Source organism: Xiphias gladius, chromosome 9, assembly GCF_016859285.1.
Source record: "Xiphias gladius isolate SHS-SW01 ecotype Sanya breed wild chromosome 9, ASM1685928v1, whole genome shotgun sequence".
In the NCBI taxonomy this organism is placed as follows: Eukaryota; Metazoa; Chordata; class Actinopteri; order Istiophoriformes; family Xiphiidae; genus Xiphias; species Xiphias gladius.
In genome coordinates, this window is record NC_053408.1 from 8,989,832 (window position 1) to 9,012,867 (window position 23,036).

The window sequence follows — 23,036 nt, forward strand, 5'->3', positions numbered from 1 at the left end:
TTTTTCCATTATTTTGTGTATATTAACATTTAAAGACTGACTTTTTAATAATTTCCACAATTTCCATAGCAAACCTGAACCTGGATGTGAAACTGCAAATGGAAACATTTGGATCTGACAAATTTCACAAAAATAAGACGCCAGTGCAGAGAATTGTTTAAAAAAAAAAAAATAATTTATTTGCAATCATGAAAGTACAAAAACAGTGCAATGTTATGAGTATTTGAATATCAAATAAATAAAGTTGAAAGCAGGACAGATCTACACAGATGCAGGATAAAGTTACATTTGAAATGTTAGCCAAGGCTTACACATATACTGCACAGGGCAAGCTCTGGAAAGCCTTCGGTCTTGAATTCAAGCAGTCGCTAAGGTCCCTAGCGGTTTGCTTATTGTACAATTCGTCACTTTGAGCACAATTCAGTTAATTGCCTTGTATAAAAAAAGATCACAATGGTCTTCAAGGAATATAACCATACAGCTAGCTGCCATCGTGTGGTTTCAATAGAAACTGAGGTACGCACTTTAATAATTGCAAAAATGCCTATTTACCAGATATAGCATGATGGTTACACATTATGAGGAGTAAGTGTTGAAGCAACACCTGCTCCAGGTACCTTTAACTTCAACTCCTTTACATTCGGAATAGTAGGCTACATCTAGACAAAGTCCATCCTTACACTTCAGAAGGCATCACACACAGTAATAGTAATAAGGCCCTTCTGTGAGATTAACTGGACATTTTGAAAATGCATATTGACAGTCCCTTGCATTTCTCAACATTCCTCAACCACCAGTTCTTCAGAACAATACAGTTTCTTCTTTATCACACGGAAACCAGTACTAAGTTTAATAGCTTGTCTCACTACTGGGGTGGAAGGAGACTTTGTGCTAAAGAGTCCTTGGATTTTGGGCCACAGCCCGCCAGACTCCAGCCTCAACACCAGAGTCAGCTGAAAGGTGGGGACAAGGTAGGGGTCCACGGATAGTTGCCCCATGCTCTCACAGACAGCCCCTTGCTCCACGCAAAGGTCAATGAGAGCCCCTCTTAAACCGCAGGGCTCACTAGCTGCCAGGTGAAGGAGCTCCTGTCCGATGTGCTCCAGCAGTTTCTCGGGGATGAGCAGTTTGGTACATCGTAAGGCGCAGTCCGAGTCTTTGGCCTCTCTTAGGCTTCGTGCAATAAGGTCCACTACCTCTTTCAGGATGGTCTCCTCCAATGGACTGTAAAACAGGTCTTCATTAGATGGAGACAGGTCACTGGACATGTCTGACCCTGTTGAAAATTCACACTGGGTTAGAACTGGAACCATGCATGAAGAGGAGAATCAAATTCACCCCTGACAAAAGATTACTAGATGTGTTTTGCAGCATTGCGTACCCGAGTCTGACAGATCACTCCTGCTGCCATTGTTGTACCCCAACTCGATGCTGCTGTTGGCCGATGTGCTGAAATCAGTCAGTCTTTGCACCAGTTTGCCCCAGGACAGCCTTCTGGGGCTGCCGTCCACCGGAGACGGGGGTGAGCTGCCGATATAGGTTGATGCAGGGAGAGCAGGCATGTTTGTCCTCTTTGCAGTTGCTGCTTCTGTGCTCAGCTGTTTGTGAGGAGACAAAGACAGCAGATAAGCCCTCAACGTCAGGCTAAATGACAGTAGCTAACAGTAGAAAATAAACGTAAGTAAGAGAATTTTTAAGTAAATCTTGTTTGCGAGCGTATAAAAAAAAACCCACAGGTTTGCAGCGAGAACATCTTTGTTTTTTAGAGGTTGCTAGCAGCTCTTTAACTGTTCAAATTTGCTACCGAGCTAGCAAAACTGCCAACTTCGACATAGTACTTACAGTTTATTCTAAAACGGAGCTATTCGAGGACCGTTGTCGACGGTGAAGATAGTTGTTAGAATGGTTATTGTCTACGAGAACAACTGTCCTGACACGTCCCTCCACCGCATCTCACCAGCTGCCAAGCTCTGCAATCTGTCCCTGCAACAATGTTTATATAGGGGCTGTTAGGCCACGCCCGCGCCCCTCCATCCAGCCAATCAAAAAGAGAGGCACGCCATCTGACCTGTATCCTGCCTGGTAACATGCCAGCAGAGAGGAAGGACAAAACAGGAGGGGGAAGGTGTGTGTGTGTGTGTGTGTGTGTGTGTGTGTGTGTGTGTGTGTGTGTGTGTGTGTGTGTGTGTGTGTGTGTGTTGGGGGGGGGGTTGAATAGCAGATCCCAGTGTTGTGGAAATGTACAGGGACTTGCCTGGGCTTGCAAGGATCATATTGTACTCCTTTGTTTAATATCCCACATAAGTATAAATAAGTATCTCTGCTGTGTGCGCATCCCGACTACTGAGGGCACTGACTAAAGTCCATGCGGGCAAGGCTCGGGGGTTGAGTGTTGCAGTGCACATTATGTCATCTGTTTTGCTGAGCCATTACATCAGATTTTTTTTTTCATCTGCCACATACAGATGCAAAACAACACACAACTGGCTGCTTAACACAACACTGGGCACAGGAGGGAATGCTAATAAGAATGTTTTATATCCATAAAGACGTGTGACACCTCTTCCTGCATTTTATCCTCAAAGAGTAAAACAATGAAAACATGCAGAGCAATAGCAATGCACCAGGAGAGTAGATGGTACTATTTAATTATTTCTCTGGCTTCTACTACTGTATCAGATATGCTCTGGTGCTATCAAAAAGTGCATGCAAATTAAATTCAAAGGCACTGTCATGGTGACTCATGGTATTTCACATAGAGACACAAGCAAATAACAAGAAAACAGCAAAATTTTAGTGCTATACAGAAACATCTGCTTTGTTTATGTCCGGCAAGGCCATACTGTAACCGACATACACACTGTTTGCTCAAAGAAAAAGTTTTGGAAAGCAGCCAGATATACGCTGCGTTGCTACACGTGAGTGGGATGGACTGTTCTTTAGGTCAGGGAGGAACTGCAAGACATAAACACGTGTAGGCACAGTATGTTCTAAGGAGGATGTTATGAATTAAGAGTCGTCGTGGTCGCTAGGTTTTGGTGCAAAAAAAGAAATGTGTTCCTTTTTTTTAATACAAAGAATTTGGACTAAGGTTACAGGGTTTTGCAGTTCATGGAAAAACACTAAAACTTTTGAGAACTTTGAGCAAAGAACTTGTAAAGTTAATCCCTAGATCATGTGTTGTAAAATTTACTGTTGTCTGAAGCCTTAAAAAGGAAATTCAAGCTCCAGCGAGAGGTGTGTCTTGCAATGTCCAGGGTTGGACATGCACACTCGGAGCAGTACATTCTGTACATTCCCACCCCTCATCTGTTTGAAAACACTCATTCTCTGAGCAAAACACCACGATCTGCATGTTTCCTCACAGTGCTCACAGCTGAGACGTGACGCAAAAACAATCACGTCAGTGAGTTTCAGAGCTCATTCAAGTAACAGAAAAACATTTTCAGCAACAGCCTGGTAAATTGAGACAAAACAGACAGCACAAAGATTTAATTTTGTATCTACAACATAATAGCAGTTAGCTTAGTGTAGTGGGTTGGGACAAACACAGAGAAAACAAACGTAAACTGACCCGGGAAATGTCGAAGTAGGACTTTATTTACAAGTTCTTTGTAGCAGCGATGAGGACCCGCAGAGAGAGGAAGATAGACTGAACAGGCACCAGATTTCCAGATTTATGAGTTAAAATGCAGCCACATGCAGCAACACAATGCCTCACTTCAGGGGACTATTACGTTACCAAAGATATTCTTTGTCTGATGCTAAGAGCAGATTGGACTGGCAACACTTTATTAGCTTAAAACAGTTGAAAAAAAATCTAGTAACAATCTATTACAAAACTTTGAATTGTTTAGGCATTAGTATATGATAAGAAGATATTTGTTGACAAGGGTTTATTTTAGTATGCTGGGTCAAATGTAACAAGTTTTTTAAAAACAAACCATACTCATACAACAGTGAAAGTGATAAAATAATACATCTCACATTTAGTATCTCCAAATAACATTTCACATTTAAGATATAGAATAAAACCATACAGGGGACTATCATTTATGAACTGAAATAAACAATCTCCTTCCCTTTTCCTTAAATTTGGCTTATTTATTAACCAAAGGCATCTGGATCTCTTTATTTAAGATGGTGTAAATCCCAGTAGCTGTTCAATTGGTTTGTACCGCCACTCATCTGCTTCCAGCTCCTCCACCAAGCTTGCAAGTTTCTCCATTCGAGACACTTGTTGATCTGGAAGAATACAAGATACTTAATCAGTATACCAGTCTTTTTTTGGATCATGCAAAATAAACAATTTTAATATACAGTTACTGGCTTACCATGTTTAACCTGTTTCAGTGTTGAGGCAACTTGGTAGCTGAATACAGACTCGCATAAAAATCTGTCAGAGCCGTCTAAAAAGAAACACACAAAAGTTAAGAAGAAGTTCAGTTAAAAGACTTCTTTGAAAAACATAATTGAAACCTTGGAAAATGTCAAAGAGGCTTTCAAGCTACTTCAGAAAGAGAACTTCAGGCTAAATATTATGTAATTTCAGCCTTATGTAAAAGGGCCATTCAGAGTTTTGAATTTGTCTAAAAAGTAATGACACAAAAACAAAGAGGAACAGCTTGAGACCTTCAGCATCACTGCAGCCCTATTCACCACTTTGTTGGTTGTTCTTAACTTTGCAGCACCCTGCTCCCAAACTAACCACGTTAATTAGTGTATTTTGAGCTACACATGAAACAAAGGAGGAGTAAAGAGCCAGATGGCCTTTTGCTCCCATAAACAAATTGTAAACAAATGTGTTGTGCTTGTGTATGAAACACAAGCGTTGACCGGTACACTTGGCTGCTGGCTTACAACTGGCTTTGGGTTAAGCAGAAAACAGACAGATTCATGTTCCCTGGGAATATTTGGAGGTGCTATATGGAAATTCAGTTAAAAAGAAAGAGAACACAAGCTGCTGATGTGACATTATTTTAGTCCCAGGTGGTTCCAATCACTCAATTATCATTTTTAAATGTGTTTTCTATCCATTAAGAAAATTCAAGCTAAACCTAATTAAAAAAAAACCATGTCAAATCACTTCACTATGCATACTGTACCTATAAGGACATTTATAGTATCATCAAAGATTAGGATGAAAAATATTCTGTCAATTTACTCACTATTTATTAACCCAAATTTACACAAGTTGCAAATGTTTCTAAAACCAGTAATTGCAGTGTCTTGTATGGTGCAGGAAACACATTACTGGATTGTTATATAGAAAAACAAAAAATCTGATCAACATAGATAAATTAACCAGATAACAAAGCTTTCAATTTGGTAATGAATTGTATGAGAGAAGCAAGGAGATGTCACATCTGGCCAGCGATGGAAGAAGCACCCAGATCTTTTACTTAAGTAATAGCAGTAGTACCACAATGTACATTTACTCCATCACAAGTAAAAGTCCTGTGTTCGAAATTTACTTGAGTGTAAGTTAAAAAGTATTAGCATTCAAATATTCTCAAAGTACTCATTATTCAGAATGGCCCCCTTACTAATAGTATAAATTATGTTACTGGATTATAATTAATGGTGCATTAATCCGTAAATTATTTCAGTGTTGCAACCGATAAAGGTGGGCCTAATTCTAATAACTGTACATACTGCTGGGTAGCTAAGCCTATAATAATATATCATAATTTATTTGTTGATTATATTTTGTATCACAAATCAGGAAATAACTAGTAACCAAAAGTTTTAATATTAAATGTAGTGGAATAAAAAGTAAAATATTTCCCTGTAAATGGTAGTGGAGTAGAAGTAGAGTACAAGTACCTTATACCTGAGTAAATGTATTTAGTTACTTTCCACCACTGCATCTGGCTGCAATTTTTGTTGGCTTGAACAACTTGGGAAATGGGTTAAAAGGTCATTATTGTGAAGCCTACTGACCCCCCCCCCAATTAAATAAAAGAGGCTGTCTTCAAAACAACTGCAAGAGTTGTTAAACTATTAGTTTGTCTTCTATATATCAGTCTGAAAAAAAGATGCTTAGCTCCGTGGATCTCAATTTAGATGTATGATTTCTATATTTTTTTATTTCATCTCATCTTTATTTAATCAGGAAATCTCAGAGATTGAGATCTCCTTTTTAAGAGAGACCGGAGAAAAATAAAAACATTAATTCTCAGACAAAGATACAATTAACAAACAGATATAACTACTAATAAAAACAATTACAAGAGTCATAAAAAACATTCGGTAATAAAGTTTTAAAATCTCCAAGGTTAGGTAATTGCTGGATCATGTACTGTAGTTGCAGGATTTAAATGTTAAAATAGATGTGAAGTCGTTTGAAAGCTTTAAACAGTATATCTTTTATAAATGAATATCATGAGATGATTATTTCTTCTTGTCTGTAAGGACTTGTGATTCAGGAAACAATGATTTGTCGTTGGTGATGGAGTAAAGCGCTATGATAACCAGGATTTTGCTGCTGAAGTCATGATGGGGCAGCATGACAGTACAGAATGTCACCTTAATCAAGTACAGACATTACAGACAAAGAAACAGTCTTTAATTATATAAAGGAAACCGACGTTGATTTTTAATGTCAATCAAATGTTGAATTTGAATGTTAAAAGGACAGTCTTCTGCCCAGCCTAATTCCCAAGTGTTTGTATGGCTCAGCTAGTGTGGTATCCCCCATATCCCCTGCTTTCTTGGGAGGAGAAGGTTACCTTGAGTCCTAAGCTGAGTGTTTAATATTACCTTCCATCATTTCACCTGCGCCTTTGGGATACGTGTAAAGGACTTTCCTTGGGGGGATGAGCTCTGAAGCACTGAATCCAGAGCCAGTCACCGAGCTGCCGCTCACACCTCCCGCCGAAGAGGACGAAGATGACGCTGCCATCGCCTTAGGAAAAAACTTTAACAACACACACAAAGGGCTCAGGAGGGCAGTTAACCTTAACCAAACCAGCCTGCAAACGCTAATGTTTGTCGGTTTATGGTTCAATCAACTGCTGCAACTACTGGGTGGCTAGCAAGAAAGCTAACTATCCTGCTAACACCAATGTAGGGAATAACCATCCACCGTTAGTCTTATTAAACACAACATGGCAATAACTAACCTATTTTTCTAACAATATGACTTACCGTCTATGTCCCAGTGGATCTATAATTACTTTTAATCCACGCAGTCGATTCTGTTATTTGTTTGTGCAGTTGTTTTACCCCTAGTTTACAACAAAGCATTTTACCTTTGAAGAGATGGCGTCCTTACCACAGCTAGCGACACCTTCCACACAGTCGTCGCTCATTTCCGTTTGTAGATCTGCTACGCTAGACGTCACCAGCGGCGCCACTGAGACGTGAACGTAAACCCTGCTTGGACGCGACGACGCTGAAGTTAGCGTCCGTTTCGACAGTTAAGGGGAGAGTTGAGGGAAACTTGAATTACAGTCCTTAGCGACCGATTCTCCGTTTTATGATCCACCTATTGATGTGGAACGGTGTTAGACATTGTAGTTAAAACTTAAAACTTTAACATTTTTTAAATCCTTTTTTTATTTAAAATTCCACGCCCCCACCCCTTTTTTTTAACATGTAGACCACACTGGACGAGGTCCGGATCAAAAACCACTACACTTAGACTGGTCAAATATAGATTAGATTATCCAATAGAGGCTGATGACTCCTTAAAACATAGTTACAAATTTTAGCTTGGTTCTATTTGTGAAATCGCAAAAATATCGATTTTACTGCTTTTTTTTTTAAACATCTAGACCACATTGGACCATATCTTTCAAAACCACTATGCTTAGACTTGACAAATCTGGACCGGATTAGCCCAGGAAGGTTTAAGAATCTTTACAATTACAAATTTTGGAATTATTTGTGAACATCACTTTTCAAGCTCAAAATCTTACTGACCCTAATTTGAGCCCATAACCTTCAGCTTGTCTGGGAAAATCTAGTCCACATTTGTCAAGTCTAAGTGTAGCGGTTTATGATATAGACCTGGTCCGATGTGTCCGATAAACAAAGGTTTCACAAAATTTGAAAGTGGGGTTCAGAAAGCGTCCACGCTTTAACTTTAAATGTGTAACACCATTTCACAACAGTAAGAGGCGGAAAGAACGGGGAATCGGTCGCTCCCTTAACGTTCCCCTCAGCCACCGAGTCGGAAGCTAGCTTCAGCGTCGTTATGAGTACGTTAGCTAGGTAGCTAAAGTAGCAGCGGGCTACCCAGACACTTATCTATGTCTGTTTAGCTTAGCTTAGGCTAAGCTATCGTTATCAAGTTCACATTATGGAAGTTTTACGTCCAGTTCTGATCAATGTGAATGGAAGAATATACCGAAGAAACATGCTTAAGGAAGAACATTATGAGGAAGAAGAGGATTTCTCCTACATGGGACCGACAGGTTTGTCAGTGTATACAGATGCACTACAAGCGTACACCCACTTGGCAGTTTATAAGTCACACCAAGCTAAAGCTAATGCATTATAATACAGAACTCCTGCAATAAATCCTGTCCTCAGTAAGGTTATAGTGTTCCGTTTCTTGTTGAAACTGTGTTAAAGAGGTGTAGATTCAACTGTGTGATCATTTTTGGAGGCTTTGGTCTGTGGTGCTGTTGAACTGTATTGCATTATACACAGAGAAGTGTGTGTGTGTGTGTGTGTGTGTGTGTGTGTGTGTGTGTGTGTGTGTGTGTGTGTGTGTTGAGCCTACCCTCAATGATTTGAATGGGTTGGACAAAATAAATAGGAACACCTGTCAACATAACGCGGTGCACCACAGACTACACCCTCTAAAATGATCATACAGTTGAATCAACACCTCTTTAACACAGTTTCAACAACAAACTGAATATTGAAATTTACGTGAGGGAGGATTTACTGCAAGACTGCTGTATTAGACTGCATTAGTTCTATTAGACTGCAGTGCAGTCTTGGTAGCAGTCACATTTTCTTAAAAAAAAAAAACAATGATATGTTTGTATGTTTGTGGTTTACCATGTTTAGAGAGTGAAGAGCTTGCAGCAGATGAAACCTGTGATACCCACGTCATTGAACAGACTGATAAAGGATACCGCTGTGCCATTGACGTCCCAAGTGTTCTTTACAAGTGAGTCGTCTACAAAATGCACGTTACGCTTGTTCTGCATTTTCCTCAACTTCAAGAGCATATGAGGTTTTGTTTGTAAACGGCATAATGTGAGTGTGCTTCCTTGTATGCTCCGCTGTTTCACAGATACATCATTGGGAAAAAAGGAGAGACACGCAGACGTCTAGAGTTCGACACAAAGACATCTATCAGCATACCAAAACAAGGAGTGGAGGGACAGATTGGTGAGGTCTAAGAGCAAATCTAGCTATCATAAAACAGATGAGGGAGCACGCTCTTGGAAAAAAAAGTTTTTCTCTCAACTTTCTTCCATCTTCTGACAGTTATCACAGGTTCCCACAAAGCTGCAGTCTCGTCTGCAGTCACACGAGTTGAGGTCCTTGTTGACAGTTTCCGGAGAAAGCAGCCTTTCACACACTTCCTGTCATTCCCTCTGAATGATCCCAAAATTCAAGAAGGATTCCTAAAATTTAAAGATGAGGTGTTGCAGCAGTGTTCACAGGTATTTTATTATATACCTTTTTATATTTAATAACAAATATAATAAAATATAATATATATTTGTGCACATTCTTCATTTAGTCCTTGCACTTGTCACTTTCACATGCTTCATCTAACTGGAGTTTTCTTTGTGTATTGCTGTCCACCTCCACTGCTACACAATTTAATTATTGGTTGCACATGTCACACGTGTTTTTTTGCATTTGTCACTTTCATATATTTCATATACCTCGCATAGCATAGTCCATATTTCTTTTAAATTTTTGTATCTCATTTCACAAATAACCTAATTGTCTGTCTTCTGTTTTGCACTCTCGAGCAAATGCCAAGACATATTCTTTGTATGTTTGCATAATTGGCTAATATAAACAGATTCTGATTCTGAGGTACTATAGAAGGAAATGTAAATTTGAATAGTGAAAATGAGGGGCAGTGATGGCCATGTATCATTTAATATCAGTTCATTATATTGTTAATAAATTCTAAGATCACAAACTGTTGTAACCTGATGTGTAGGATCATGGATTAGAGGGAAGCATCTTTCAGAACCCTGCAAAGCTTCACCTGACAGTCGGCACCATGGCTCTGTTAAATGAGATGGAAGTGAGAAAAGCATGTGAACACCTCCAAGAGTGTCAAAACTTCATCAGGTAGGGGCGAGACAAAGTCGTCGTATCATACTAAGATTTCAACCGTGTAACAGAAAAATACTTTCTTTATTTAAGATTAAACAAAACTAAAATTACTGCTTGAAAGGATAAATCTGGTGATATTCTGTGCTCTTCTTATTGATTGCAAAGCCCATGAAAAACAAGAATGAATTGATCCTGCTAACAAGCACTGCCTGTGAAGCCAAACTCTGACATAATTTACTCCTTGCTGCCACAAACCTCCATTGTCAGGCTGACATGTCCCTTCATTACGATGTACTTGGGCACTGTAGTTTATTTTCAGTCAATCCCACATACGCCGTCCTGCTGTTATAAATACTCACTAGGGCACCGAAGCCTCGGGTGAAAATAGTCCCCAACAAATATAGTATTTAAACCTATTTGAGTGATGTTTGCTAAAAACTACGGTGCCCAGCTGTAGGAAATGATTTAGCCTGGTTTTCAAATGAAAGTATACATTTGTGACCTGTTTTTAAATACTTAAATCTTCAGTTGTAACTGATGAACTCTGGACTGAGTACTACACACAAGCTGGGTCAGTTAAAAAGTATTGAGAGACGGATTATTCTATTGGTTTTGGTCCATTCAATGGATTTGCTGACAATAAGAGAAACATAGATGATCACCAGCATTATCCTTTAAGAGTAAATGAACTCCTGTCTTCGTACCTTTTTAAGTAGTTAAATTGGATTAGATGTAATTAGATTGGATTTGATTGTATAGAGTAGATAAGCTTTTCTCTTGAATGTTAGATTTTACTAAAAATTTGTATGGCGTCACAGGCCAGCTCAGTTGCACATACACAGTAAAATGTGATATTACAGACGGCTAAAACACATCAGGAAACATAAGAGAAACTGTAGAGACAAACCTGAACTGTAAACCCGGTGTGAACCACACGAGTGTTCTTTGTGTTGTCTTTCATCAGAGACATCACAGAGGGAAAACCTCTGCCCTTGGAGGTGACAGGCATAGAGTACATGAATGATGACCCAGCCATGGTGGATGTCTTGTATGCCAAAGTCAATGTGAAAGACGGATCTGACAAGTGAGTGGGTCCGTAAAAAATCATGCAAAGAAATAAAACCATTTAAAAAGCTGACACCACACTGTTTAAAAATGTTCCGCCTGTTTGAATCTCTGTTTCGGTTGTTTTTTTTGTTTTTGTTTTTATTACCACACTTTAGGTTGCAGGTGATTGCAGACCGACTGGTAGAGCACTTTGTCTCTACAGGGCTGATGGTCAGAGAGTGGGACAGAGTGAAGCTGCATGGCACCGTGATAAACACTGTGTTCAGAAAGGACTCCACAGGTAAAAACATTACAAACACATGACGGGCTAACCAGCACGAATGCAAACAGCATCTGCGCCTGCAGCTTTTGTGAAAACAAAGTTATTGACCTGCTGTGATCGCATTAGTAGCTCCTGCCCTGAACCTATTTGCAAATGTCCCCTTATTATCTTTTGGCTTGGACTGGAGCTGCGGTGACGACGAAGCTGAATCTTGAACAGTTACAGGAACAAATTGCTGAAGAGAGGCAGCATCAGGCAGCTAGTTCTGTGTTTGGCCACAGCTCTGTTTACGTGCACCAAGCAGTGTGTTTTCCAAGTACTGTGACAATGGCTTCATTCATGTTGGCCATGGATCAAGTCCAACCCCAGTTCTCAAATTTGTACTGGGCTGACCAACAACACAGCACAAGAGAGGGGCCGTATCACTGCTGACCGTGTTTACCAGCATGTGGACACATCCTATTAAAATTCTGTGGGTTTTTTTTTGTTTGTCCTTAGTACCTGTTTCACAAACTAATTTCACAAACTAACGGCCCCTTGATTCTCGATTAACTATTTCACTACAACTGTGTCAGCAAGTAAACATGTTTATTTGATCAGGAGATAACATATCTGTATTTTTTTTTTTTTTTTTTTGTCCTGTGCTACGTTCTTGAGCTTGTCTTTTACACTCTGGTGTTTTTCCAGTTGAAGACGCCGGAGGCGCAGGAAGACACACCGTGAGTGAAAGAGAGGCTTTTGATGCCAGACGCATATTAAAGGTTAGAGGAAATTTACGCCTGCCTGCCCTTTCAAACTACTAAATTACACCCAGACAGACCCCGATCTACCAGATGAAAAACTACACGAGGATTTATAAATTGCTTTAAGCTATGGTACAAATGAAGATCAGAAATATTCTGTTATATACAGACAAGTCCTTAAACACCCGGTATTTGATTCATTCTTAGAAATGCCACCTTAAATGTGAAAAAATATGTAAGGTATACTATGAGAGGAATGAGAAATGGTAAACTGAAATATCTATGGAAAGGAAGTTGAGCTCAGTTGCTTTTATCGAGGCAGCTGCAGCGATATTGCACCAAACAAGTGATGCAACATTGTCTGCATACTCCACACACTGAATACAGGTTTTAGAACTGTGGTTAACATTTTCACTGCATTTTTAGTCCCTCGGGGATATGAGAGTTTGCCAGTTTATAGGCCTCTAAACAGAGAGATGTAGAGCAGCACAGAAGCATGCAAAGAGGAAAATCAGGTTAACTTTGGGGCTGATTCGCTCTTGCATACTAAGCAAAAGGTGTTTTGATTTCAGGCTGGGACTAAATGATTATGTTCCCAGATTTAGTGCAGTGTGAGATCGTTGATCGTCTAGAAGCTAGTCGTGGTTGCCCCGATTTCAGATCAAAAATGATATTTAGGTCCATCTCCTCCAGTCTGTAGTAGACAGGGAACACTGATTCATTCTGGTGTATTTTCAGTGTAATGTGCAGTTGTGTGATGTTGTGTTTTGCCTAAAACTCCCACATTGTGTTATTAGCCATGATGATTGTGTTGTTTCTCCACACTCATTATGGGAATAACATGTCAGCTGACAAAAAGCTGTTATTGCATCAAGGAATTAAACGTTATATTACTTAAAAATGCAAAAATTGCACATTAATATTTTAACATTAAACTAAAAATGCTGAAATATTGGATGCTAAAAATCTATTACCTGACAGTGAAAAGTCTGAAATATTTAGTGTCAGGTTACACTAGAAAAGAACAAGTTTGTACGTTTGTACGTTGTCCGAAAAGCGTTTTATAGTTGTTCTGAACAGCCACAGTAGAGGGTGGAGTGAAAAGCCAGCCTTCACAGAGAGGGGCCAGACACAAAGCTCATTTAAATATGGGGGTAAGAGTGCACATTTTCGGACGGTTTGTCCTGGAAAACATTCATAGTGTTGCCCTCTGCTTTAAAAGAAAAATGTCAGAAATAGTTGTGTAACCGATTGGGGGGAAAAAAAGAGATTTTGAGAGAGAAGCTTATTTTCTCACCTCCGTGCAGCCGGTCAATCACCGTGTGAAGTGGGTGTGAATGTCGGAATATTGATTTTTGTAAAGTTAAAGAAATTGTCGGACACAGCAGATGCAGCTGCAGCATCGGAAAGGTGTGGGGAAAGGGGGTGTCCAAAGCTATTCAACCATCTGAGAAGCTTTTCTGATGGAGTATACTGACGGCTTTAGAGTCTACTTCTTTACAGTATATTGATTAAACAAGTTGTTTGTCCTTAGTACACTGAAAAAGTTCAAAAAGGAAAGTTTTGACTGATTTTTGTTTTGTTTTTTTTAAAGCAACACTTGTCTGAGCCAGACTATAAAATCTTCCGGGTGACACCAAATTGGGTGACACCAAATTGACATAGCAGGTAGAAAGCTCTGAAATCGACCTTCCTTTTCTCTCTGGTGCACAGGACGTCTTTGTTTGAATACCAAAATCCTTGATTTTGTTCTCTCTGAAAATGACACAAGGGTGCCAACCAAATGCTCAGTCATCCGTAACCATGGTAACACCACGTTTGTGAATGACAGCTTGTCTTCTTCTCCCCACAGAGCCAAACAGACTTTTCTGAATCATTCAGTGGTTAGACTGTTTTGATACTGGGAACATGCAGTTAATGCAATTCAAAAATAGCTAAATTGATGATGAAGTTTTGTATTATTGAAGTTTTCATTTCATTGTATGGGAACATTTGCTGTTTTCATTACAGAAATTTGGTGCTTACCATTTTGGAGAGTTTGAGCTGAGCAATGCCCTGCTGTCCCAGAGATACTCAACAGATTGTACAGGTTACTACACCTCTGCAGGCAGCATCAGCTTCTCATGAGCTACCACAGCTGAGCATATTCTGAGGTAAGAAATGAAGTTTCCAGCTTAGAAGAACACTGAGCAGTCTCAATGGTGTAGTCCAGTAGGTGGCAGCATAGGATTTACAATTTTTTTTTTTTTTTTTTTAATTGAAGATGACGAAGATTCCTTGTTTTATGAAACCCATTGGTTTTTGTAGTGCAGAATAATTGAAATTTCAGGCTGAAGCTCATTCAAAAGATGAGACATGCATGCAAATCCATTGTGAAATACTCTAGGGAGTCGAATTTGTGTTTTTGTACTTTAGTCTCTAGACAATTGGTTCTCTTCAGGGAATATGAGTCAAACAACATCCAAGTCAATGAAAGAAAAAAAACAGTTTTATGGAACAGACAAGCAAAAGAAACCATGAAAATAGTTAGAATTTCTATCAAAACTCAAAACTGTTTACCTTACTTTTGTTTCTACTTTGAAAATAGAATGGCTTAAAGAATGGAAAGATTTTATTTTGCGTGGGAATCCCAGTAGAATAATGTTTCTTTGTGAGCAATGTTGTTCTCTTAGAGGAGAACACGATAGACTAGCTTTGAGTAGGAAATTGGATTGTTGAAAAAATAAAAGTCTGGTAAGAGTGGGACAAAAAACCGTAGATCAGTCTTGGATTACAATGTCTGTTGAGATGTGTCAAATATATAATAAGTGACATTTTATTGAACACAGTGGTGAAGTACAGGTACTTAAGTACAATTTTAAAATACTTGTAACTGAGTATTTCCATTTGTCCACTACATTTATCTGAAGGCTGTAGTTAGTTTGCAGATTAAGATTTTACACAGAAAACGTATCATCAATTTATATAATGTGATGTATTGTTATAGACTAAACAACTCAACAGTATATAAAGTAGTTGCTCAGCCTCAACCAACTGAAACAGTAAAATACTTACACACACTTACACATTAATATAAGATTAATAATAATTCAAATATATAAACATATAATAATAATGTAACACTATGAAATTTGGCATTCTGCCTTTCAAAGTGATTACGTTTCATTTTGATACTCTAAGTACATTTTTTCTTTGCATTTACATTTTGAAATCAGGACTTTTACTTGTAATGGAATACTTCTGTTTTGTAGTACTGCTACTTTTACATAGGTAAAGGATTTTAGCACTTTTTCCAACACCGGTTAAACGTCTACATTTTGTCACCTGGTAGGTATCAATATCCAAGTTACCCTACTAGCTGTCAAAAATGAAATGGGGTGCGCTGAAAAGTGACCCGATCACCGCTGGCTGGCCATTCACGTGAGGCGATTGGCCGATATATCTCATATGTTTTTCGCCTGGTCGTAAGTGATGTCAGTGTTACTGGCGTGTTGTGAATAATTTAAGAAGTCCAGTTGCACTGTCTCGCTTAAATAGCTGATGAAGACATGAGATGACAGTTGAGCATATCACGTTTCAGCACATATGAAGTCATAATAATAGTTTCAAAAATAAATTATGTGCAGAACCAGAAAGCTTTCACGCTGATCTGCTCCCATCCACACACTATTGGAAGTCATCATAAGTATTACCCATTTCCTTTCATCTCACTGCCTCATGAATGTGTTAATGCATCACCGACATGATTTATTACACCAGTCTGTGTTTTTTTATTTTTTATTTTGTTGTTGTTTTTTTTCAGTCTTCTTTATCAGTGCCGTTCCCACAGGATCAACAACTTTGTTCCCACTCCCGTCTGTTCAGTGCGTCAGTGAATACAGACGTCGGACGGCCTGGCCCCTTGCTCTTACCGTTAGAGCTTTTTTTTCCAGCCCTCCCCTCAGCTGCCGATGCTCTCTGCTTGGCATGCAGGAGGCCGATTGCCGAGTGGCCAAAAGTTACACTGATGGAAACTGAGTGCGCTTTTTGTTTGGCAGCTCTGCCATCCCTTGCTGTCCACCCTCCCATTTCAGCAGTGGCATCTTTTTTTTTCCCCCTATCCCCCTGGAGCTGTGTCAACAGACACCATTAGACAGGGACATGCTAATGTCGTCATCGGAAAACAGCCAACCACTCGAGAACCGTCAATGCAGTGACTGCTGCACTGTCTGGGCATAAAATTTATCTTTTTTAGACCTGGAAAAAAAAGGGCTAATTATTCACTCCCTGACTCCCGAGAGGATGCTTGTTAGTGGGTCAGGAGTACACATTCGGCGTGCCACTCTCAGGTAACTGATACAGCGAGGATTCTGGGATTTGCCAATACTATTGCTCACAAGAGTGAGAGAGAGAGAAGGTGGTTTGCAAGTTAATGAATTACACTGAGACTGTGCATCCTTCTTTTCTTTTGGCATGGAAATGATTAAGGATGCGTTGTGCAGATGTCCTCTCTAATGGTCGCACTGAAAACACATGTAAAGGAACAGAGGTCATCCACAGACAGGCTCAGACGCTCAAGAAAGATTTAATCTGTTAGGAGATTTCAGTATAAGATGTTTGCACTATATGTTCATTTAAATTGCCATATGTGTGTTTTGTTGCATAGAACAGTAACATATTGGACTAGGGGTGCAATGAATCAATAATGTTTTCGATTAGTTGATCAATCTTTTAGTCTAAATAATGTTAGAAAAGAGCAAAAAATGCATAACATGTAGCATTAGAACAACAGGGCAAAAACCAAAGATGCTAAATTTACAAAGATGGGAAAGAGAGAAAAGCAGCAAATTCTCACATTTTTAGACGTTGGAACCAGTAACTGTTTGGCATTTTTGGTGGATAAATGACAGAATTTATGATCGTTTCAGTTCTACACTTGCATGCATTGTCTTCACATTCTAGTGAGGAGTATAAATTAAAAACACTGGTGCACATTTGTTTTATTTCCACACCCATATATATATATATATATATATAAGGCATAATGGTTATTGACAAAATCAGGTTGCTATGCATGTCTGTGTGGGTGAGCTTGCTTACGCACTGCCTGACATATCTCTCACCCTAATTAGTCAGCTCTGTGCTTCCTGCTGTGGGAACTTCCAACGTGACCCATGAGATTTCGAGACTAGCATGTGTCCCTTTCAATAAGCCAGATAAATAAGACCTCTGTATCTGTTTGTGTTACCGCAGACCTGTTTCCTCTGTGGATTTATATCCCTATTTCTAAAGATCTGAAGAGACACAGGACCTGGATTTAATTAAAATAAAATGTTCGATGGTTTCGTTGTCTTTGCAGGCATGTGTGCATGTGCTCGTTTACATGCGCTGATGAGTCAAACAGGCAGTATGTTTTGAAGGCTGGTTCACAATGTCCACTGAAAACAAGAGTTTAGAATGTCAAACCAGCTGGGGGAAAAAAAAGGCCATTCCAATTTATTTACTTTTTTCTCCTGTGTTAAAAGTGTCGAGAGAAAAAAAGCTGTGATTTTTTTTTTTTTTTTTTTAAAGTGAAAGAAAAAGCAGTCACGTAGATGAGCCCATAAAACCAAAAACTTGCAGTGAACCATTAAGTTATGAAACTTCATATCATGTTTGGTAACTGAAGTCTTGTGTTATCTCAACAAGAATTGTTTTGGCTTCAATCCAATTTGCATATTTAATTTCATGCCTGTTTTCAAAGTAGCCTTTTTTAATGCAAAAGCTGTTTGAAATAGGTCTTACTTGATCAATGTCAAACTTTGTTAGCACATTTTGGGTTTTTGATATTCAGAGAAGCACTGTGCAATTTTTCATAGTGTAATTACATGTTAAGCTGTCACTCAGGAAGACTAGTGCTAACATTGGCTGGGGAAAAAAAGATGATGCTTGACAGACGTGACCTTGTAATAGAGTAGATATGTTTGATTTGCACGCTTGGAGTAACTAATAACATGCATGAAATTGATTAAGCGCCAGGTTGCCTTTTTAGGTAACAGTAAGTTCTACCCACTTGTGCCTTTAAGCGCGAATGTTGATAGGTTCAATTTAACAGGGCAAAATATAAAATATTTTGAACCAAACCCAATTAACCGAAAGGAATGAATTGACTGTGCCATGTTTTTTTTTTTTTTTTTTTTTTAGCAAGCTTAAAATCTTCAGATTGTTTTAAGGAGGTATTTGATTGATCAAACACATCAATCCATGAGAAGTTACAAAGGTGCCCTATAAAGGCTCATGCCAGACAAACCAAAAAAATCTTCCAAATTGGATATTGTTAGCTGAGAAGTATGACAGCATGCCTTCCATTGTTCGTTCTACTACGTTGGCTGTAACCACGTCACCACCGTTCGAAGTTCACACCAATCACTCTTTCACCAATGGCACGAGCAGCCTTGATGCACAGGCACGGCGAGAGTATTTGAAATGTCTAATCGGTGTCTCCAGCGAGGAAGGCAGGTGATCCCTGCAGCAGCTCTTTATCATTCAGAGTGCCGAGTCTGGAGGCTGCCTGCAGCTGTCCACATCTGTTTACTGCTGGAGGCATTCAAACAGAGAGGAGAGGCGCAAAGCCGAGGGTGTTTGAACAGCAGGTAGTCATTCAGAGCTGCTGTTTACTTTACGTGCACCCTGCACAATAAGAATTTAAAATAGGGCTGCGACAAACTTTCATTTTCAATTTATCTCTTGCTTCTTTTGTGATAATTACGTTCCACTAAAATCTTTATCAACCGAATCGTTTCATAGTGACATAAAAGCAGTTTACATAGCAGTGTCAACATAAGGACTGTAATGGTAGTATTTTTTTTCTCTTTTAGATTAAATTTCAAATTAATTTAGTCAGTCAGGACATTAAAACAGCATTAACTGACATTTATGGTCACTTTGGGGTAAAAGAACAAACGGTGGGAACACAAATTTAACATATCATCACCTTTATAGAGATGTTGTGGTAAAGATGTTAGCAAACAGTCGCCTGAATACACATCCAGCAGTTATGGAGCAACATTAGTATTCATTTGGAGTCGGGTTTTTGGCGACCTGACGAATACAAATCCACATATTCGTTTCATCCATTGTTAAAAAGTATTGATTAGTGCAGCTTTAAAGCATAATCTAAAATAGTGGCAAAGGTTGATGGTGGGACATCAACACTGTAGTGGCTCAGTTTTCTCTTGATCATCTGAACATTTCAGCACCGAAGTGATTGACTCCCTCACCGTGATCAATACACATTTAATATGCAAAAGTAATGATTTACTTTTGTAAACTCTCTCTATATTTAAAGCTCTAAATTGTTAAACAAATCCTCCTCCTGACTTGTGTTCAAACGTTTTATCCATCCACTCCAGTGTTGCAGTGTGACATCCCTTCACACAGACCCTAATGCTGTTTCTTATTGGTAGGATGTAGAGTTAAACTGATGGGGATTTGACACTTAGAGTAGCTGGCATAAGCTTCATAATACAGACTAAAAATGGATCATCTACTGAGACTGATCATGTCAGAAGTTCAGAATGTTAGCCAGCTTCTGTCCTTTGTGTACATTTAATTGAAAGAGGTGCTGCACTCTCTTCCACCCCTGCTGCAGCTGCCCGCAGTGCAAAACAGCAGCTACAGTGCCTGCAAACTGCTGTCAGACTGCGCTCAACTAACTTTGCACTTTTAATAGCTGTGTGACCCAGTTTGAATCCAATTGAATTAAATCTATACACATTTATAGCAGCTCCACTTACAGCTGTAAATCACTCGAGATTACTCAATAAATGCTTGCCGATGTGGTTTATTCTCTCCTCAACTTTCAAACTAACTTCTTTGGATGGTTCTCCTATCCAGGAATGTGCTTTCAGGCTATGATTTTTTTTTTTTCATGCACGCTTTACCATGGCAGCATCTATCACCAGCAGTAGCTGCTTCACAAACAAGCATCAGTAGTGGCTTTTGTAAGAAATACAGACAAGAATGTGTTTGTTTTTATTGTGTCATCAGTGTTTTATGCTTCAATATCCTTTTTGACCAACTTTTTTCCCTTTTTCATTATTTAGACTTTACATCACTGGTGCATGCATACGTATGAGTAGGAGGGGAAGCAGGAAATAAATTCGCAATAAAGAAAATAATCCCATCCTCGTAGGTCCATGTCCCCTAAGAGTCCCCTTCCCCACTCCGTGTCACATTTCTCAGGGGTTCATATATACAGGCTTGCACTTAAAAAATGTAAATCAAATAAGACCATTAAGGCAGTAATAATAATAAATCTGTATGTCCTCTATACAGAATCTATACACTCTCATACACTACATATCCATACACAAAGACACATACATATAGTATAGTGTGAAAGAGGTATCTCTCTATTGAAAGAAAATGCCAGAAAGCAAAGTATACATGATTACAGATGCAGAACACAATGCTTTACCCAGTAGCAACAAATTAAGTTACAAATTAAGAAGTTAATTGCTTGTATTAGAATTAGATAGATATGCTGTCATCTAACCTTTTCTGTCGTTTATTGGGTTTTCTTATATAAACTGCTCGTACTGTTCTGTATGTCAGTGTTTGCAGAGTACAGTATCAGTAGTAGATTATTGGATTAGTTAATCAACAGACAGCTGAGATAATCGATTAATTGTTCTAGCCATTTATCAAGCAAAAGTGCCAAACATTCACTGGCTCCAGCTTCTTCAGTGTGAGGATTTGCTGCTTTATTTTTTTAAGGTCAATGTAAATTGAATATCTTTTGGATTTGAAAGGTTGGTTGGAGAAAAAAAGCCATTTTAAAACGTCACCACTGACTTTTGGAAATTGTGATGTGAAAGCCTCACAATTTTCTGACATTTTATACACTTAATAATGTCAGTTCATAAAAAAAAATTCATTGATAAAAATAATCCTTAGCTGCTGCCTTAGGATGCCTTAAAGTACAAATATTGATCACTGATTATGTGTTGCAGGTCATTGATGAACATGGCAGCAGGACAGAAAGTGTTTACTGATCTTGGCTGATGAAGGAGCCCTCGGCTGACATTAAAGCACTATGGGAAACAAGTTTCCATCAGATGATGAACATGAATGGACTTACAACAAATTGTCACTGCATCGTTGCTGCATCTTTTGTTGAAATGAGTTGGAAAATAACCATTCGTTTGGCTTGTGTTTTCCTTCATGGTGGCAGGAGGCGCTACATTTTAACGTTCTGTATAAATTTGGCAGAAATAAAGAAATGTCTAAAGCATCCACCCTTGGCCTGTTGCAATTAATTGTTGTGTATCGGGAATTCCTGAAGCGATACTTACGGATATGTAAAGCCTTGATAAGCAGTGAAGCTCGTGTTAGTCCTCACGATCTGTTTGTAAGACAGAAAAAGGGATGTGCTGTGTTTACATTTGTAGACAGAAAAATATTTATAGATAAGCAAGCCTTCAAATTTTGCTGCAGTCTTGTCTGATGTAATTCAAATGAAGCTTCCTACCCCTGAATTCCTTTTGTGAAAACTGATTATGCTGGGTGAGCAGTATAGATAAGTTTTATCAACATCTGCCTAGAGAGGAACTGGGGGAACTGATGACATCAGTTAATCCCTATACAATTACAGGCACTCTTCCACAGGGCAACTAAGATATGTAGAAGAAGATGTTAAGGAAGTGGTGTGGAGCTGCTTCCACGTGTAAAATATAAGAGGCTGCATGTCACGTTTTTGTCCTGAATGTGTGATTTTAGTTTTGTTCAAATCAACTCGACCAGTATTGCTGAAGGGGTCGTTAGGGGAGTGTTATGTCATGTGACAATATGCACGCACTCAATAAGAAAATATAAAAAAAACAAAAATAAATTCACCTCAAGTATTAAAGCCACCTTTAGTGTCTTTAAAACCAGGACTTTGACTCACTCGTGAACGTAATTAGTGATTAACTCACTGGTTCCAGTCCTCTGAACCTATGTCCCGGGCCAGCAGGCACTCCGCTGGCCACCAACGGTGTTAGATGTTGATATTTGGTTAAATGTAGGTTGTGATGTCGGGGCGGCCAAAGCTCAACGTCAGGTCAACGTCTGACATTGAACGTCAAGAAATGGGGCAGTCATCTTCCTACAAAACTTGCTAACTACGTAGCTACATTCACGAAAAAAAATTGACAAAACTTTTTGCTAACATAAACAAAATGTCAGGCTGAATGATGAAGTGAAAGAAAATGGCAATGCAATTCTGGTTCTCAGGCTATTTGTCATCTGTCAAATATAGCTCAAGCTCCGACTGAGTTCTGTTTCTATGATAACTATTGCTGCACACCGAAACCTGCAGCAGTTTGTTTTACTTCAGGTATCGTAACATTATGAAAGAGCCGCATCCCAACAAGTCAGTTGTAAGGAAAAAAGGCAGCTCGTGCAGGATTTTAGTAAGAACACATTTGAATTTGTATTAAACCCCTTGAGAAATCACAACTATTACCATCCAGGTAATTACGTAGAGAATGCACTTTTCTTAAATCAGAGAAAATCTATAAAATATCATAAAATGATTAGAAAATGAAAACATAGATAAGGGCAAAAGTGCCACCACTGCCATTCCCTAAGTGACCTAATTTTGTGGTCCTCTGATTAGATAAATAAGAAGTATACCAGCAGTAAGATGGAGGGTGTGCAGAAGTTTTGCACACCAACAACACACATATCCCACCGATACC

The 23,036-nt window shown here is 38.9% G+C and overlaps 3 protein-coding genes across 5 annotated transcripts; 1 reads left to right on the forward strand and 2 right to left on the reverse strand.

The window, feature by feature from the left end:
• Positions 1–472: 472 nt before the first annotated feature.
• On the reverse strand, positions 473–1,971 carry ddit4 (DNA-damage-inducible transcript 4). Its single transcript, XM_040134634.1, has 3 exons — positions 1,843–1,971; positions 1,382–1,598; positions 473–1,276 (listed from the first exon to the last, which is right to left on the reverse strand). The coding sequence occupies exons 2-3, from the start codon at positions 1,560–1,562 to the stop codon at positions 777–779; spliced, it is 681 nt and encodes a 226-aa protein (XP_039990568.1). The 5' UTR covers positions 1,563–1,598; positions 1,843–1,971; the 3' UTR covers positions 473–776.
• A 1,609-nt stretch (positions 1,972–3,580) lies between these two features.
• anapc16 (anaphase promoting complex subunit 16) lies at positions 3,581–7,382 on the reverse strand. 3 transcript variants are annotated; one of them, XM_040135170.1, is made up of 4 exons: positions 7,277–7,382; positions 6,763–6,919; positions 4,335–4,409; positions 3,581–4,245 (listed from the first exon to the last, which is right to left on the reverse strand). In XM_040135170.1, the coding sequence occupies exons 2-4, from the start codon at positions 6,902–6,904 to the stop codon at positions 4,136–4,138; spliced, it is 327 nt and encodes a 108-aa protein (XP_039991104.1). In that variant the 5' UTR covers positions 6,905–6,919; positions 7,277–7,382; the 3' UTR covers positions 3,581–4,135. The 3 variants fall into 3 exon arrangements, with proteins under 3 accessions (XP_039991104.1, XP_039991102.1, XP_039991103.1); XM_040135168.1 differs by having other exon boundaries at positions 7,254–7,379; XM_040135169.1 differs by lacking the exon at positions 7,277–7,382 and adding an exon at positions 7,150–7,274.
• Positions 7,383–7,472: 90 nt separating this feature from the next.
• ascc1 (activating signal cointegrator 1 complex subunit 1) lies at positions 7,473–21,580 on the forward strand. Its single transcript, XM_040135167.1, has 10 exons — positions 7,473–8,420; positions 9,025–9,127; positions 9,254–9,351; positions 9,451–9,629; positions 10,145–10,278; positions 11,228–11,347; positions 11,487–11,611; positions 12,281–12,354; positions 14,347–14,489; positions 21,309–21,580. The coding sequence occupies exons 1-9, from the start codon at positions 8,306–8,308 to the stop codon at positions 14,461–14,463; spliced, it is 1,065 nt and encodes a 354-aa protein (XP_039991101.1). The 5' UTR covers positions 7,473–8,305; the 3' UTR covers positions 14,464–14,489; positions 21,309–21,580.
• Positions 21,581–23,036: the final 1,456 nt, after the last annotated feature.